A 14,580-nucleotide genomic window follows, 5' to 3' on the forward strand; every position below is an offset into this window, starting at 1 on the left:
TAGCGAGTGTTGCGTGTGTATGTGTGTATATATATATATATAAAACTATGTCTAGATATCACACACGGACGTCTGTCCGTCTGTCCGATGTCTGCTGCACGGCGATGGTGAGGAGTGAGTATTTTTAGCCATCGCAAAAGAAGAAAACGCGAACGAAACGCGAGGCACCCTTAATGCACCGTTAACACGAACGAAATCCCTTCTATACACTATCTTTCCTTCTCTAGCGCATAAGTATAGTTCGTATTAATATATATATACTAGGCTGATTCAAAAAAAACGGCTAATTTTTTTTTTTCAAAATCCTCACATAAAAACTTTTGAGAAGGTGTGAAAAGACGCCTGTAAAAAGCAGAGCCCTTAATATTATTATTAAGAGGTCGCGCATCGGGAATTTCTATTTCCCGTTTAAATAACACAGGAATAAATTTTTTTAAATTTTGCAATTTCGTATTTGTGCAACGGCTCATCGAATTAGCAGACCAAAGCATATATCTTTATAACAAAATAATGAGAAAAGATTCATAGTATCATCGAAAAAAAAAAAAAACATTGAATATTATTGTAAGTTCAACTTTGACCTCGAATAACTTTTGAAGGAGTGTGACTATCGAAAACTTTGTAAGGACTTTTTTTGTAGAGCGTCAAATTTCCTACAAAAATATGCTTTGGTCCGCTAATTCAATGAGCCGTTGCACAAATACGAAATTGCAAAATTTAAAAAAATTTATTCCTGTGTTATTTAAACGGGAAATAGAAATTCCCGATGCGCGACCTCTTTATAATAATATTAAGGGCTCTGCTTTTTACAGGCGTCTTTTCACACCTTCTCGGAAGTTTTTATGTGAGGATTTTGAAAAAAAAAAATTAGCCGTTTTTTTTGAATCAGCCTAATATATACACATATTAATATATGTATATATACCTACACATCGCGTCATCGTTGTCAAAGGTTTTTTACCTTTCGCATCATGACGCATGATTTTTGGTACATGTTGTACCCATGTGTTGGGTGGAAAAAAAATTTCAACAACGGATACGGGTAAGAATCGAAATTATTGTTGATTACGAAGAAAATAATACATCGATGTAGATTAGATACCAAAACTGCAAGCATGGAGAATATATATAAGAATAATTTCAGACTATCTTGACTTTATTAATTCTTCGTTGCCGATCGTAGTATAATAAATCTAATGAATTCTCAACGTATATGCAGAAACGCCAACGAAGAATCGAACATCGAGCAATCGAACAACAACAACGACAATAAGAAACGGAAGGGTCACGGGAAAAACGAACGAACGAATGGAAGAATCCTCCCTCATCGCTTTAACAAAACGTTTACGATCCTATTCGCCGATTCACGGTAAGCGTGAGATATGTGCATATAATGTATGTGCATGATCATATGGCATGATGCGTCCGACGGCTAAACGGCGCCCCGTAAAACGAGATACCCGCATCGTTCGATCTCGAAAGAGCGTAAAAAGAGTGAAAAGGGGATGAGGAGAAGATCGTTCGTCTGCTAATTTACCTTGGGGAGTGGTCTGCTACTAGTACATAGTACACGGAAATTACCTTGACTTAGAACTAAATACACGTAAGGGTTCTTTCGCGATATTTATTATTAATATGTAGGGGGAAATATTTTTTCATCATTTTTTGGAGAGGGTCCCGCCGTGCGACGGAAATTTTTTTTATATTTTTTGTTCGCAATTATGGCAATATAATGATGAATTTGGCTATATCTATATCTAATTGAAGATACACACAAGAGTCGCGTTATGCGCTCGTCGCGAGGTAAAAAGCAAACCAATCCGTTGGGAATAATATTTTTTTAGCCGATTTTTTTTTTTTTTTTTGTCGCACAGACAATTAATTGTTGTACCTCTATAACGGGTCATATTTCCATGACCCCGTTCAGTGACGCAAACATGTGTTTATTCATATATACATCCCTTCTTTTACTGCGTCGTCGATATAATGATAATTCAATTATGTACGCATTCGTTCGTTTCAAAGACTCTAAACTACGTCAACGAATGAAAAACACTCGGACAAGAGCTTCCTGTTTTTCGCACAGGATTATAGACAAAACCGAGTTATGAAGCTCAAGCGGTAGAATAATAATAATAACAACAATGTATTATGTCCATGGCAATGTTGGAAAAATATTATGTGAATAGCAAATGGAGTACTGAAATTCTTAAAAGTAATTATAGTAATAAATTAAGCCAAATACCTGAAGAGTTAACCGGAGTTAATGTCTAATGGCTGCCAACCTATGAGAATCATTTTTAATCGAATTGGTATCATCATCATCATCATCGTCATTATTATCGTGTTGCAATATTACGATATACTCGTATATGGTAAAGTTACTCTGTAGAAAACTATATATATATGTATATATACCTGTGTAAATTTTATATTGCCTCTTTCTGCACCCGGCTGCAAACCATTGTGAGGCTAATTGCTCTCGTCGCCGATGAAACCGTTGACGGGTGTAAATTCAGCGCTGATTCTACCGCGAGGTAAAGACACACACACACACACACACACAAACACAACTCTTTTCTGTTAGGACTTTGGTTCACAATCGTTACGCGTGTATTTGCCAAGTTGATCCGAACCGAACGATACTTTCCATGGAATGTGCAAAAGAGAACGAAGTGAAGTTCGGGCTTAAACACAGCTTGCAGCCGTTCGATTGTTTGCCGTGGTTCAGAGAACTCGGGCCATGGAATGTGTTGTAACGCGAGTAGAATACACGCATACAAATGGCCCGTTGGCACCTCTAATTGGAGGCAAACATCGTCTGCGAATGCTGCTGCTCCTGCTGCTGCTTCATCGGGAAAACAGATGCAGGGGGGATGATGGCCAAAAGCAAAGAAATACCGAATCGCGGGGGCCGAAACAAACTACGATCATCGCTTTCACTCCTGTCGACGGTCGTTAACTGACTAAAGTGCCGCCCCCTCACCATCGGCCTATTCTTATTACCTCGCTCAGTTTTATTTAACAAACGCGATTAATCGTCGATGTTTGTATACTTACCGTACGCCCGTTCAACTCACCAGCAAACTCGACGATTGGATTCAAAATTAATCATGGTGGTCGATGCACGCGTATATCATTACGCGATGTTCGACCGTCTTGAATGTCACCCCGCAGTCCGGAACGGCGAAGAATTGCGCGGTCGGTAAAGGAGTTCGACCAATTGCGATTTCTAGCCGCTAACCGTTGTTCAGCTCACGATTAAATTCGATGATCGGATTCATACTTAATCGGGATGGTCAATGCACGTGTGTATTATTACGCGATGCTCGACCGTCTTGAATGTCACCCCGCAATCCGGAACGGCGAAGAATTGCGCGGTCGGTAAAGAAGTTCGAACAATTGCGATTTCTACCCGCGAACTGTTTGTATTTTCAAATTGCGAATCGTAGTTAGTACGATTCCTCACGAGATAACTGCCTGCATCTTTCATCTTTCGACGCTCGTTTGAATTTTACAGCAATTTGTCTAAGGCGTCGTGAATGTACACCGGTGTACATAAGAATACAGAGGAGGTGGAAAATTTTCTACTTCAGCCGTACGTTTTTTTTTTTTTAACTCTCCAGTTTCCAGGAAATCCCGATCAAGAAGAATTCTGTAAACGCGTACATACATTTATAGAATTGTGCGCGGCTCCTGAGATCGCTCTTAAATCTTATAAAAATTCGAACGATGTTGTCGGGAGATTCTATTTTCAAGTACGTAACAAAATTTGCATGTATACTGTATGGTATATACAATGTTCCGTGAATACGGGTATCGCGGGCCAACATTGAAGCCAGACTGACCCGTTGGCTGCGAAATAATTCACTCCGTTCCACATACATACAATATCTTATATACATATGTATACCTACAATATGTATTACGCGTATATACTGAATTGCCGGAGGGCTAACTTCATTTCGCTATTCAGAGTCTAGGCATCCCAGGCCTATAGGTATACCTGTGTATATGTATGTATAGTATACTCCAAGCTGTCTATGCGCATTATATCTTCGCCCTGAAGATTTGGCACGCACTTTATCTAACGGATCGTTGAACTTTTATGACGCAACATGCGGCACCAATACACAGGGCTTTTTCGTACAATATTACGCCCGCTCTCGTGGGAGTAAATCAATGTCTCAAGTTCTCCTAGAATTTCGGTATTACGCAACCTCCGTTTTCCTCACGTATGCAGACTGGAAAATGATGAGAAAATAATAATACATTGCACTCTCCAATAGACCCCCTCCCCCGTTTTCGTACACAGTTGCTGTCCCCGACTCCCCGGCCCTTTATCTTCGCAGCACAACTCTCGCAATACGGCCGCGCAGCAAATGCAATGGTTCTGCTATTTCTTTTATCACATAAACAAACTTAGTCCAATTTAAACACACAATACTTCATGTAAAACGTTAACATGAATAGTTATGTATAAAAAAAAAAAAAAAACAGTCGTTTCAATAAAATATTGACACAAGTATTTTTTAGGGTAAAATAAAATTTAATCCCCATTAAATACAACATATGTAAACAATGTATCAGCGCGTGCATGAGAGACTGGCTCTAATGAGAGAGTTTAGGACTTTTTCGTGACGTGAAGCTTGAGCGCGATGGTGACTGGTGAGAATCAAGCGATTTCTGAAAAATCGCTTCCCCTCTTGTACTATTTCAGCCCTATAGAGATCGAACTGTACAATAGGTATATTAGGGTGGTCTTCAGAAAGGTCATTTGTAAATTTCGGCAATCTCATCCCCCAAATCGGCTACAAATAATTCAAAAATAATTCCCTCATTTTTTCAGATTTTTATCTCAACCTTAACCCGATTTCTCCATTTAATCTTTTTAAAGGGAACAGTACATCTAGCGGACGGAAATTCAACACGGCAGATCCTATATGGCAGACACGCAACCCAAAAATCACTCGGCATTGCCATGTTGAATTTACTATTTTGAATTTCGACATTTCAAGTCCAGATTCGTAATCAGTGACTAAAAATACCACCTGTATAAAAATTTTATCGAGAACCGTGTGGTAGATTTACTGTTCTCTTGAAAAGTGTTAAATGGGGAAACAACCCTCTGACGACACGGTTTAGAACAGCGATAAAAATCGGAAAAAATTATGGTTCTAAAATTGAATTATTTGGAGTTGATTTGGGGGTGAGATAGTCGAAATTCAAACTTAATATTTCTGATGACCACCCTCAAGTATGTAAATTTGTGTATCTAACATAGGTGCGTTATAGAAGAAGTGACCGAAGAAAACCGAGAAAACTAATTGATCACTCATTCTCCAATCGTGACTAATAAATTGAAATTAATTTCACGCACCCCAAGTGCAGACGCGCTGCATCTATGGGGCGAATAATAAATACGGCATATAATAATTCCCAATTCACGTTCAGTCCGTTGTACATAGAAACGAGTGTACCTTAAGGTACTAAAGTAATTGGGTGGTTAACCGCATGCGACGCATTCGAATCCGTCAATCCCTCTGCTCGCTCTTTCGTTCATTGCCAAAGAAAGCAAATTGCCATCGTCCCGTCTGCGCGGGCTTCTGGGGGAATTATTTTGGCACCCCATTCGCCTCAAGGGTGGTCTACACGGCTATTATTTTCACCGACTTGACGCAGTTACGTCCGATACAGTATAATACAGAAGCACACATGCACGATGGGCGCGGATCCGTTGGTCACCCGATAAATGACTCACTCTCCTCGAGGAGTATATCTACCTATGTACCTCCGCCCTTTGCCGTATCGCGTACGCCTATAATAAATACCGTCTGCAGTACATAACCCAGGCACATGCACGGCATTCATGAATTGCTTCATTCAGCCCCTACGCAGAAGAAAAGAAAAGGAAAGCGACGGGATAGAGAAGAAGGAAGAAACGGAGCTAGGATGGGGACATGGGGTGGAGGGAGCCTCAGAGGAGGTCGGTCACTGCGCTTACAACCATGAAAAATCAATGAGTCGTAGTATTTTCGCCTCTTAGTACGGCGCCTCGTGGTCTCAGCCATGCATCGCGTGCATAAAACCTCGAAATCGTACGCACACAAGATCAGGAGAAACATTTCTTTCGCTTCGCGTATGCGTGTGTGCGATTATTCGCGTTAAATAACACCCTACAAAGCTTCACGGCATAATGTATGACACACACGTGATATCACATGCACCGAAAGCGATTTTTAGTTTCGGTTATCGCTCCGTCCTTAACTATTTTCATTTTTTACCACAATCGAAAAATATAGTTCTGGGTAGAAAATGAAAATTATTTTTTTAGCTGTTACCGGAAAGTCTATAATAGGATCCGTTACTATTCTATCTCATTACGATCACTGTTACTATATCTTCTTGTAACTGTCGGGAAAATTTAATGCTTGTGCAACAATAAATTGACGTTAAAGACTTGTTTAACTAAAAAAGTAGAGTAAGCCTCAGAAAGTGATTTTGCGTTGCAATTACCAAAAAAGGAACGACAATAGCGCAAAATGGTTACGCGTACCTCGTTTTTCGTAATTCCAACAATATTCAAACAGTTTTTTGTAACGATACCTGTTTTACTGAATTTTTCTAGTTAATATAACAAATGAAATTTTTCTCAGTGCGAGAATGAGTGTGGTAAAACAGTCACGCGTAAAACATGGGTGTACGTATGTATGTAGACTGTTGCAGAAAAAAATGTTTTGCGATTTTCCACCATGGCACCCCCTAAAACGTTTGCTTAGGTTAAAAGAAAGATTCTGTCAGAAGATGAGCGATCTACGTTATGTGGAATATCGCGCTCAGTTGATTTTACACAATTTTTTAAATTTATGAAGTATCGTGAATGAAATTTAATTTGTACTGCTTACGTCAATCATAATATCAATTTGTGTTACAAAGCAGCTTGTAATATTAAGTCTCCAGTTGATGTTTCAGCAGTGTTTCTGACTATCTTTTCATTATTAATTCAATCTCATTAAATAGTTATAATTTAATATGAACTCTTCATTTAGGAGAATAAGATTCTCGGTTCGTATATTGTTGTGCTATGGGTCGTAATCTTTGGGTTGAATATAAATCTTAGGAAAGAAATAATAATTTAAGCGTTATAACGTGTTTCATTATGAATTCAAAAAAATTTGAAAAAACGTGAAAAGTCATATAAGCACGATCTTCCACACAACGTAAAACGCTCATCTTTTGACACAATCTTTCTTTTAACCCAAACAAACTTAGAGGGTGCCATGGTGGAAAATGGTAAATTATTTTTCACTGAAACACCTTAATGTAACGTCCATACCTACGAATTTCACGGTGCACGATACGATACGTCGCACATTCATAACATCTGTGCGTCGCAAAGTATTAACATGTGTAATCGGAAAGGCACAGCAAAGAGAAAGATGGATGGAGAGGGAGACAGCCAGGGAAATAAACTCGAGTTGGACAAAGACGCGTACGTTACGTGTGTAAAATACGTACATGTACACGTAGAGATGCATGCACGTATGTATGTGTGTGCCTGTCGTGAAGATCAATACTTACTAAACACTATTCAACGAATCCAAGTTTATGCCTAGATTACGCCTTCATGTAATTAGCCAATTTTTTGTCCACAAGTTGGGGTGTAATTGCAGTCGAAAACCGATAATAGTACATTATGCAACAAGGGAATAAAGTCGAAGATTATTCTCGCGGCTGGGTTTGCGAGGGCAGTAATCACCCGAGGAGATAATCGACTTTTGTTCCTGTGTTGCATATAAGACACTATTCCCGACTCAACTCTGGCCTGATTATTGACTTGAAAATCTTTTCCTTTTATGTGCAAGTGTGATCATTTTATTAGTTTGAAAACTAAAATATTGTTCAAAGTTCATGAGAATACAGCAAGAAATAGTTCAAAATTGAAATAAAGGAGAAAACCAGAAAAACTGAACAACTCATTAATGGGAGGAAAGTAGCACTTTTTTCCCGCAAACTTTTAACTTATGATGTAGCATTCTGTTCAAATTTTCATTTCTCTGTTTTCAGGAAATAAAGGAAGTTATTGTAATCACCCCGAAAATGAAAAGTTGAGTTTTCACTAGATCTCGATGTTTCGGCTGAAGGCCGGAAATTGGGTAATAAAGTTCTCTTTCTCTCTTCACCCTCGTTCACTGAACTGGAATTAAAAAAATAACTTTGAAGGCACTTTAACCGTTCGTCGCAAACCATATTCCGCACTTTTCATTCGATTTTTCCATTCATTTCTTGTTGGTGTGTTCAAAAGAAATCAGCATAGTCTGGATACCTATATGCGTAGAAACAACATCAGTCTGTTTTATTCAATGAATCACGAACTGTACAAAATTGATTAATCATTGTTATTATTAATATTATTGTTTAATTTAAGGAGGCAAAAATATGTGTTCTTTCTTTTCTTATTAGATTTGTAAAATATTCCTTCCCAAACACCAAATTTTCGAGACCCAATTGATCACACTTGAATCGAAAAGAACATTTTATTTCTTGCCGATTCGTTTCAACAGATTCAATCAGGGCGACATGTGTATTCGTGTAATCAAGACAGATTCTCGTGCCATTTTCCATCAACGTAGGAAGAAAGTAATGACAATAATTGATCGACAAATATACTAACGCACACACCTAAATATGTCAGCTCTATTCGTTATTAGTTAAAATAATTATCCAACTATTACAAGTTATTCCCTATTATTGTTATTGTTGTACTTATACCTTTAAGTCTTCTCTTTCTTTTTATCCTTCCAATAACCAAATCCTGAAATCATTGTAATTTTACTAAAATATATATATATTTATATTATACAATTAATATATGTATATACCATGCCTGAGAGACACCGTACATAAGTTCTTGTCATCTAAGATTGACACTTTGTCGCAATGATACATTCATGGCGTATTATAATCGAAATAAATTCGAACTTATTCAAAGAAATCAGCAACCTCTGCCAGTTCACGAACTCGGGCCTGTTCGTGTGCCCAACGGTCTTCCGCTAGTCGTTCACTGACAGCCCACTTATCATGATAAACTCTTTGACCGCAACCAGGACACTTTTTCCCTCCTGTAGAGAAACGCAGTGGTTGTGTCTTTTTTTTTTCAAAGTAAATATACCAGAGAGAATCACGAGAGTAAAACTTTGGAAATACCGTGAAATGGAGGAGTTTTCATATACGTTATGAGGCATTGCTGATGGAACAAGTGGCTGCAGTACAGCCTCTCGACGTGCAAATCTGCCGTCTCGTCGATTACCGCATCCTCCGGATTCTGAGGAAGACAAGCATCTCTGCAGAGCTGACAATGCTGGTTTGGAAGAGTCTTGGCAGATCTTAATAACAGATAAGTTACACTGCTTGTAAAAAAGCTGGTCAAAACATTCGAATTTGTGGAAACTACTGAGATATAATGATACTGAAATGCTCACTGCATGGCTCGATATACGGCTGGCTTTCTGGAGAGAGAGACATAGCTTGGAGATGAAGCGCTGTCTCTTTTGCGCCGGTGCAGTCTTTCACAAAGTTGATACACCGGAGATCAGTGCCTCTTTCGCACGTGTTTTCTTTCGGAAATCAGTGACATTACATTTTTACTTAAATTGTGTGACGCTCGCGCAGTAGCTAGTAGAAACAGACACCACTTCACCTCTGAACAATGTCTCTCTCTGGAACCCTTACCACCGCAGTGAGCGTTCCATATTATTATATTTCAATGGAGGAAACTAGATTAGAGAAAATATTTTACAAACAAATACCCTGAGTCATCCATTTACCTTATGAGAAAAGATACAACTTTGCAGAGAGAGGGCGAAGGTTTGAACATCGGTTGATTAGGGAGCTTCTTTAACGGAGGTTCGACACATCTTCTGCCGAGTTCTCTGCCCTGCCCAACTAAATGACGGGTGAAAACAGGTGGGAAGTTAGTGTCGATCTCTTCCAAACTGAAATAAGGAAACATCAAGAAGTGACGAGAAATAAGAAATACGGAAATTATTATACAATATCCCAAGCTTACCTAACCGAAATTTCAGGATAATTGTCAGGGACCAATATTTTTGTCTTAAAATAATAAAGTCCTTGATAAACCTTCAAGTTGATATAGGAACTTTTCTGTTTCAACTGCAGTTTGTCGCGTTCTCCAAGAAGCTTTTTCAATGCAGATATTTCGTCGTAACAACAGCAGAGTGAATTTTCGTGGATAAAATTTCTGACAAACTTCAAAACAGGCAGGACCTAGTAAATCAGTTTGAATTTAGTAGGATTAGCTATAAACCTCTGCGAATGGTTATTATAAGATGAAAATGAATGCTCTTTTCAAATAAATAAAGAAGCAAATAAATCACCTGAGCTTTTCCCAAGATTTTTTTACACTCCTGTTCGCACACATTGGTCAAGCCAGCCAGCAGATTTTCAGACAGAGTTTTACTCTTCAATTCAATCAGCAACGGAGTTTTGGGATAATCTTCCGGAAATTGAGCACATACAATGATTTTCTTAAATGACGTCTTTCTGCAAAATGTTTCGACAATCATGCAAAGGATGACAAAGCTGATTTGAAATAACCAGAGTCTCAGAGTTGAACGATTCTTACGTTATTTCGATCCGGACCATAGTTTGGAAGCAAGAAACGATTCGGCTACCTTCGACCACATTGTGACAAAGTTTGGAAACCTCTTGCAATTCATCCTCAATAAATCCCATGGAAGTCGTCTTAAGCGATAATCGAAGGCTGTAGATTCAGGACGGTCAGGACTTCGAGCGAAATGTGACTGAAGCCATTCAGAGCATCATTGGACCCCGTTAAGACTGGATGGGAGAAATAAAACAGAAAGGTCACGTTTTTATTCAACCGATAAGTGAAACGTTACGCTTTGCAAAGAGTTTTAAATACCGCGAGAATCGTTCGAGCTTACAGCAAAGCAACGTAAGCATAACCTCAAAAGGTGGCAGGAGTTTTGTTTACGTAACGATATAGGCTAGACGCAGAGACCGGTTTTCATGCTTACCGAAATCCTTGAAAGCTCACGAAGCGATTGTTTGATCTCGATAAAATGTGGAAAACCCGGCAGACGGCTCGAAATCGAATTTTATAATTCCACCCAAGGCCACGCGACCTTCGCCAGCAGTTCCCAATCCACTCTACATACTACTCTGTGAACCCACTATTTACCATAAGACGGCAAAACAGAAGTTGCAGCGATCTTCCGCGTGAGTCGTTGCAATGCTGGAAACACATAGCAGGACTTTCGTTCAAATTGTTTCGGGTAATTATAGAGCATAAAACTTTTTTAAAACAGGGTAAATTTATGGTAAAATGGTAAACAATTAATATACAATAGTTGTGGCTGTACCTTATGAGTAGGTTTTTTTTTCAAGCTATTCGCAAGCAAACTGTATGTAATTAATATACGTAAAGGCACAGAAATGTACAAACAGCCTCTCCTTCAGCTTCGAAGTGGTTGTGACTAAATTATTCGATACTTGACATCTAGAATAAGGTCTTTCTGTAGCTTAACGAGCTTCAAACTGTCTCGTATTATTATTATCATCGTTGTTATTCACACTTATCACTTAACTCAAGTTTTCATTCATCTCGAAAACCGTATTGACGGCTCGTAAGTTTCTAGAATATCGCCAGGCTCCTGATCACTCAACACTGAGTGAGAAAAAGATTTGGATAAAACCTCAAAGCCTCTATAGAATCGTCTCTGCAGGCTTTTCCGTGTTTCTCTGTGGCGATCAGCCTCTCGCGTGCCAACAGAATTGATATTCCTGCAGACTGAGCGAGCTCCTCGACAGTTATCGATCCCTTCTCTTCCAGCTGAACAGAAAAATACTGTGAGTCTATGTGAACAAGCGATGCGTACCAAAAAAATCGTCCAAAAAAATGTCACGACGTACCAATGCTTCCACAGATTCAACAATGGCAGTCTCGTTATGAGATTCCAGCTGCAGGACCATTGCTCCGCTCTCAAAAGTTCTGAGGATAACTGGCAATCGAAGTGGAGCCAATTGTCTGCTTGCATTCAGCACATCCTCGGGAGATAAAAGTTCCAGACCTCTTGCTCTGTTGACTCTACAATAAACGTCTGTCAGTGCCATCATGCCACCAACTTCCTGGAAACGAAAACGAATAAGCTTAGAGTGATCTCTGAAGTCAAGTTCAGTTCAGCCATTTTGAAATTCTGCAAACCTTCAATGGCTCCTCTAATATTTGTGACAACTCTCTAGCTAACTGTCTGAAATACTCGTTACTACTCTTGTACGCGTCTCTCGTGACAGGGTCATCTATGCCTAAGCTCATGAGGTACGACTTAAACCTGACCGTTTCATCCTCGGTTATGTCACCTTGTTTTTCCTGAAAAACAGATTCGGTGTCAGTGAGAGTCCCCGCCGCAACAGAATGAGCGAGAGAGAGAGAAGAAAATTTCTACCAACCCGTATTTTATTGGATATGGTCTTTGAAATGGAGACCATGTCCTTGGCCATTCCCATGAGCTTTTGGAGGTCCTGAAAGGCCATAGTTATGCTTTCATCAGTAGCTTTCTGTCGCTCTTGAAGGCTTCGTTCTATTCCAACAATTCCAGTCCTTGTTTTGATCATCGGCAATTGTCGCGAACTGCTTGACTCGGCGCTCGAGGTAGGCGATTGGGGCATGGGAACCGAGGTAACAAGTTCCCAGGCCCGCTTTGTAACCGCATCAGCAATGTAGCTGATAAAATTGGGATCGACTCCTTCTTTGAAAGATAGCTTAACAAAATTGTTAACGCTGTAATTAACAGGACCGGGCATCTTGTCTGAAATATGATTGATTGCAGAGCGGTTTGACAAGCCTGTAATGCGGTGTACGTGAATATCTGAATTAATTACCAACAGCAGCTTCGGCCAGATGTAAAACGATTTTTTTACTACGACCAAACGAGAATGGACCAGGCGTTTCCTCCTCAAAGTATACAATATATCGCAGAGAGAGGGACAGGCACGTAAGGCCTCTCGGAATTTCGCCGGGCCGACCCCACAGGATTCTGTAATTTGTCAGGACCAGTTCACCACCCTCAAATGACGTCTGTCAAAAGATAAAATTCGCCAGGTTATGTTGTTTTTGCTTCGAAGAGTTCCGACTCGATTACCTTCGTGTCTCCGTCGTAGAGCTTCACAGCCTTTTCACGTTTAAGGAACGCCTCGTTGGCCTGAAGCCGTGCCTCGGCATATTCAAATCTGTTCATTGTTACTAAAAATCTTGCCCAGCCCGCGGTTGAGACATCGGTTTTATGTTTAGCTAGGTTAAGTTCGCTTCACACCAACCATCATCTGTTCAATTATTCTTCCGACAGTTAGCGCCACTGTCTATGATCTCGAATATCGAGCTTCGAGTATCGATATATTGACTCTGTTCAACAATCGAATACATTTTTGAAAGTGTGTATGTCTTACAGTGGCCTTGGCCTCTAGTACGATTTATTTTTATTTTACGCAGTGTATATAGATATGTGGGTATGCACTACAAGTATAAAGCTGAGCAGTTGAGCAAAAAATCAGCTTATAGCTGTGTGCATATTTCCATAGGCCTAATACATACAACTAAGCGTGAAGTTAACTCTGTTCACATGAAGAATATTAATTACATATTTGTTTCACGTGGCATACGGCATTTATATTGCAGTATTGCACTGCAGCACGATTTATAAGTATATAGAGTTACTCGGTTACACACTGTTACACACAGTGAGAATGATAAAAAAATAAAAAAATACGAAGGTGAACTCAATTTGCACCAACTTCCGGGTACAGTCTGTTACCCAGCCCATCTTCAGAGATGTATTGATAATGATTATCTAACCTGATTGACCAGTCAGGCATAATTTTATTCAGAAATCGGCGTATATCGCGCGTATTTAATTTATGTATTCATTGCCGCGGAATTGTAATGTATGCGGGTATTTATATGTATTAGGAATTCTGGCGACGAGATAAAGGTAACGGTTGTCATCCCAGCACGCTTCTCATTTTATTGCTAGGCGATGACGCACACCTGAATCGTAAAACTATAGATTCGTTTCCTGGGTTCAGGAATACAGCCCGCTTAAACGTTGAGCCAGGTGGATATATTATCATAACTATATTTAGCATTTGAGACCGAAGCTACAACTAAGAATTATTATTACGTGAAAACGTACAGCCTAGATATGTCTGTATACGCCAGTTGTAAACTATTGTAATATCGAAATGATTATGTGACTGTGAATTACAATCAATTCTCGTTACAATTTAACCTGACTAATTACGACTGACTATAACTATACCCACATGTCTTACAGATCTACACGGCAATTAAGAGGGAAAAAAAATCTTTTCCTCACGCGTCTGTATAATACTAACGACCTCGGCATGTTTGCGTCGACTGATCACTGCTTGCTGCTATTCGCAGAAAAAACAAACGACGATATAGGTGTGCTTTATTTGAAAAGAAAGTGTCAGGCGATAAAACAAATTTACTATACAACTTATTTAACGATCGTCGTTTCA

The 14,580-nt window shown here is 39.3% G+C and overlaps 2 protein-coding genes across 4 annotated transcripts; both read right to left on the bottom strand.

Moving 5' to 3' along the window:
* Positions 1 to 8,331: 8,331 nt before the first annotated feature.
* On the bottom strand, positions 8,332 to 11,216 carry LOC124217857 (uncharacterized). Of its 3 annotated transcripts, XR_006882926.1 has the most exons (8): positions 11,061 to 11,215; positions 10,646 to 10,860; positions 10,398 to 10,563; positions 10,070 to 10,287; positions 9,828 to 9,995; positions 9,208 to 9,386; positions 8,883 to 9,122; positions 8,332 to 8,815 (listed from the first exon to the last, which is right to left on the bottom strand). XR_006882926.1 is itself a non-coding variant. In XM_046623980.1 (7 exons), the coding sequence occupies exons 2-7, from the start codon at positions 10,753 to 10,755 to the stop codon at positions 8,775 to 8,777; spliced, it is 882 nt and encodes a 293-aa protein (XP_046479936.1). In that variant the 5' UTR covers positions 10,756 to 10,860; positions 11,061 to 11,216; the 3' UTR covers positions 8,332 to 8,774. The 3 variants fall into 3 exon arrangements, 2 of the variants coding, with proteins under 2 accessions (XP_046479936.1, XP_046479934.1); XM_046623980.1 differs by lacking the exon at positions 8,883 to 9,122 and having other exon boundaries at positions 11,061 to 11,216; XM_046623978.1 differs by having other exon boundaries at positions 8,332 to 9,122.
* A 154-nt stretch (positions 11,217 to 11,370) lies between these two features.
* Vps36 (vacuolar protein sorting 36) lies at positions 11,371 to 14,437 on the bottom strand. The gene is made up of 7 exons (XM_046623971.2): positions 14,362 to 14,437; positions 13,185 to 13,444; positions 12,925 to 13,120; positions 12,493 to 12,851; positions 12,248 to 12,412; positions 11,956 to 12,171; positions 11,371 to 11,875 (listed from the first exon to the last, which is right to left on the bottom strand). The coding sequence occupies exons 2-7, from the start codon at positions 13,278 to 13,280 to the stop codon at positions 11,705 to 11,707; spliced, it is 1,203 nt and encodes a 400-aa protein (XP_046479927.1). The 5' UTR covers positions 13,281 to 13,444; positions 14,362 to 14,437; the 3' UTR covers positions 11,371 to 11,704.
* Positions 14,438 to 14,580: the final 143 nt, after the last annotated feature.

This window comes from Neodiprion pinetum, chromosome 4 (genome assembly GCF_021155775.2).
Source record: "Neodiprion pinetum isolate iyNeoPine1 chromosome 4, iyNeoPine1.2, whole genome shotgun sequence".
Lineage (NCBI taxonomy): Eukaryota > Metazoa > Arthropoda > Insecta > Hymenoptera > Diprionidae > Neodiprion > Neodiprion pinetum.

What these genes read in the sequence shown, in the direction of transcription:
- Vps36 (XM_046623971.2), bottom strand. Translation starts at nt 13,280, where the DNA reads ATGAACAGATTTGAATATGCCGAGGCACGGCTTCAGGCCAACGAGGCG. An exon ending in CCATATCCAATAAAATACGG is followed by an intron (nt 12,413 to 12,492) that starts GTTGGTAGAAAT and finishes TCTGTTTTTCAG; the next exon opens with GAAAAACAAGGTGACATAAC. An exon ending in TTGAATCTGTGGAAGCATTG is followed by an intron (nt 11,876 to 11,955) that starts GTACGTCGTGAC and finishes TTTTCTGTTCAG; the next exon opens with CTGGAAGAGAAGGGATCGAT.
- LOC124217857 (XM_046623978.1), bottom strand. Translation starts at nt 10,755, where the DNA reads ATGGGATTTATTGAGGATGAATTGCAAGAGGTTTCCAAACTTTGTCAC. An exon ending in ATGGTCCGGATCGAAATAAC is followed by an intron (nt 10,564 to 10,645) that starts GTAAGAATCGTT and finishes AACATTTTGCAG; the next exon opens with AAAGACGTCATTTAAGAAAA. An exon ending in TATCCTGAAATTTCGGTTAG is followed by an intron (nt 9,996 to 10,069) that starts GTAAGCTTGGGA and finishes TCCTTATTTCAG; the next exon opens with TTTGGAAGAGATCGACACTA.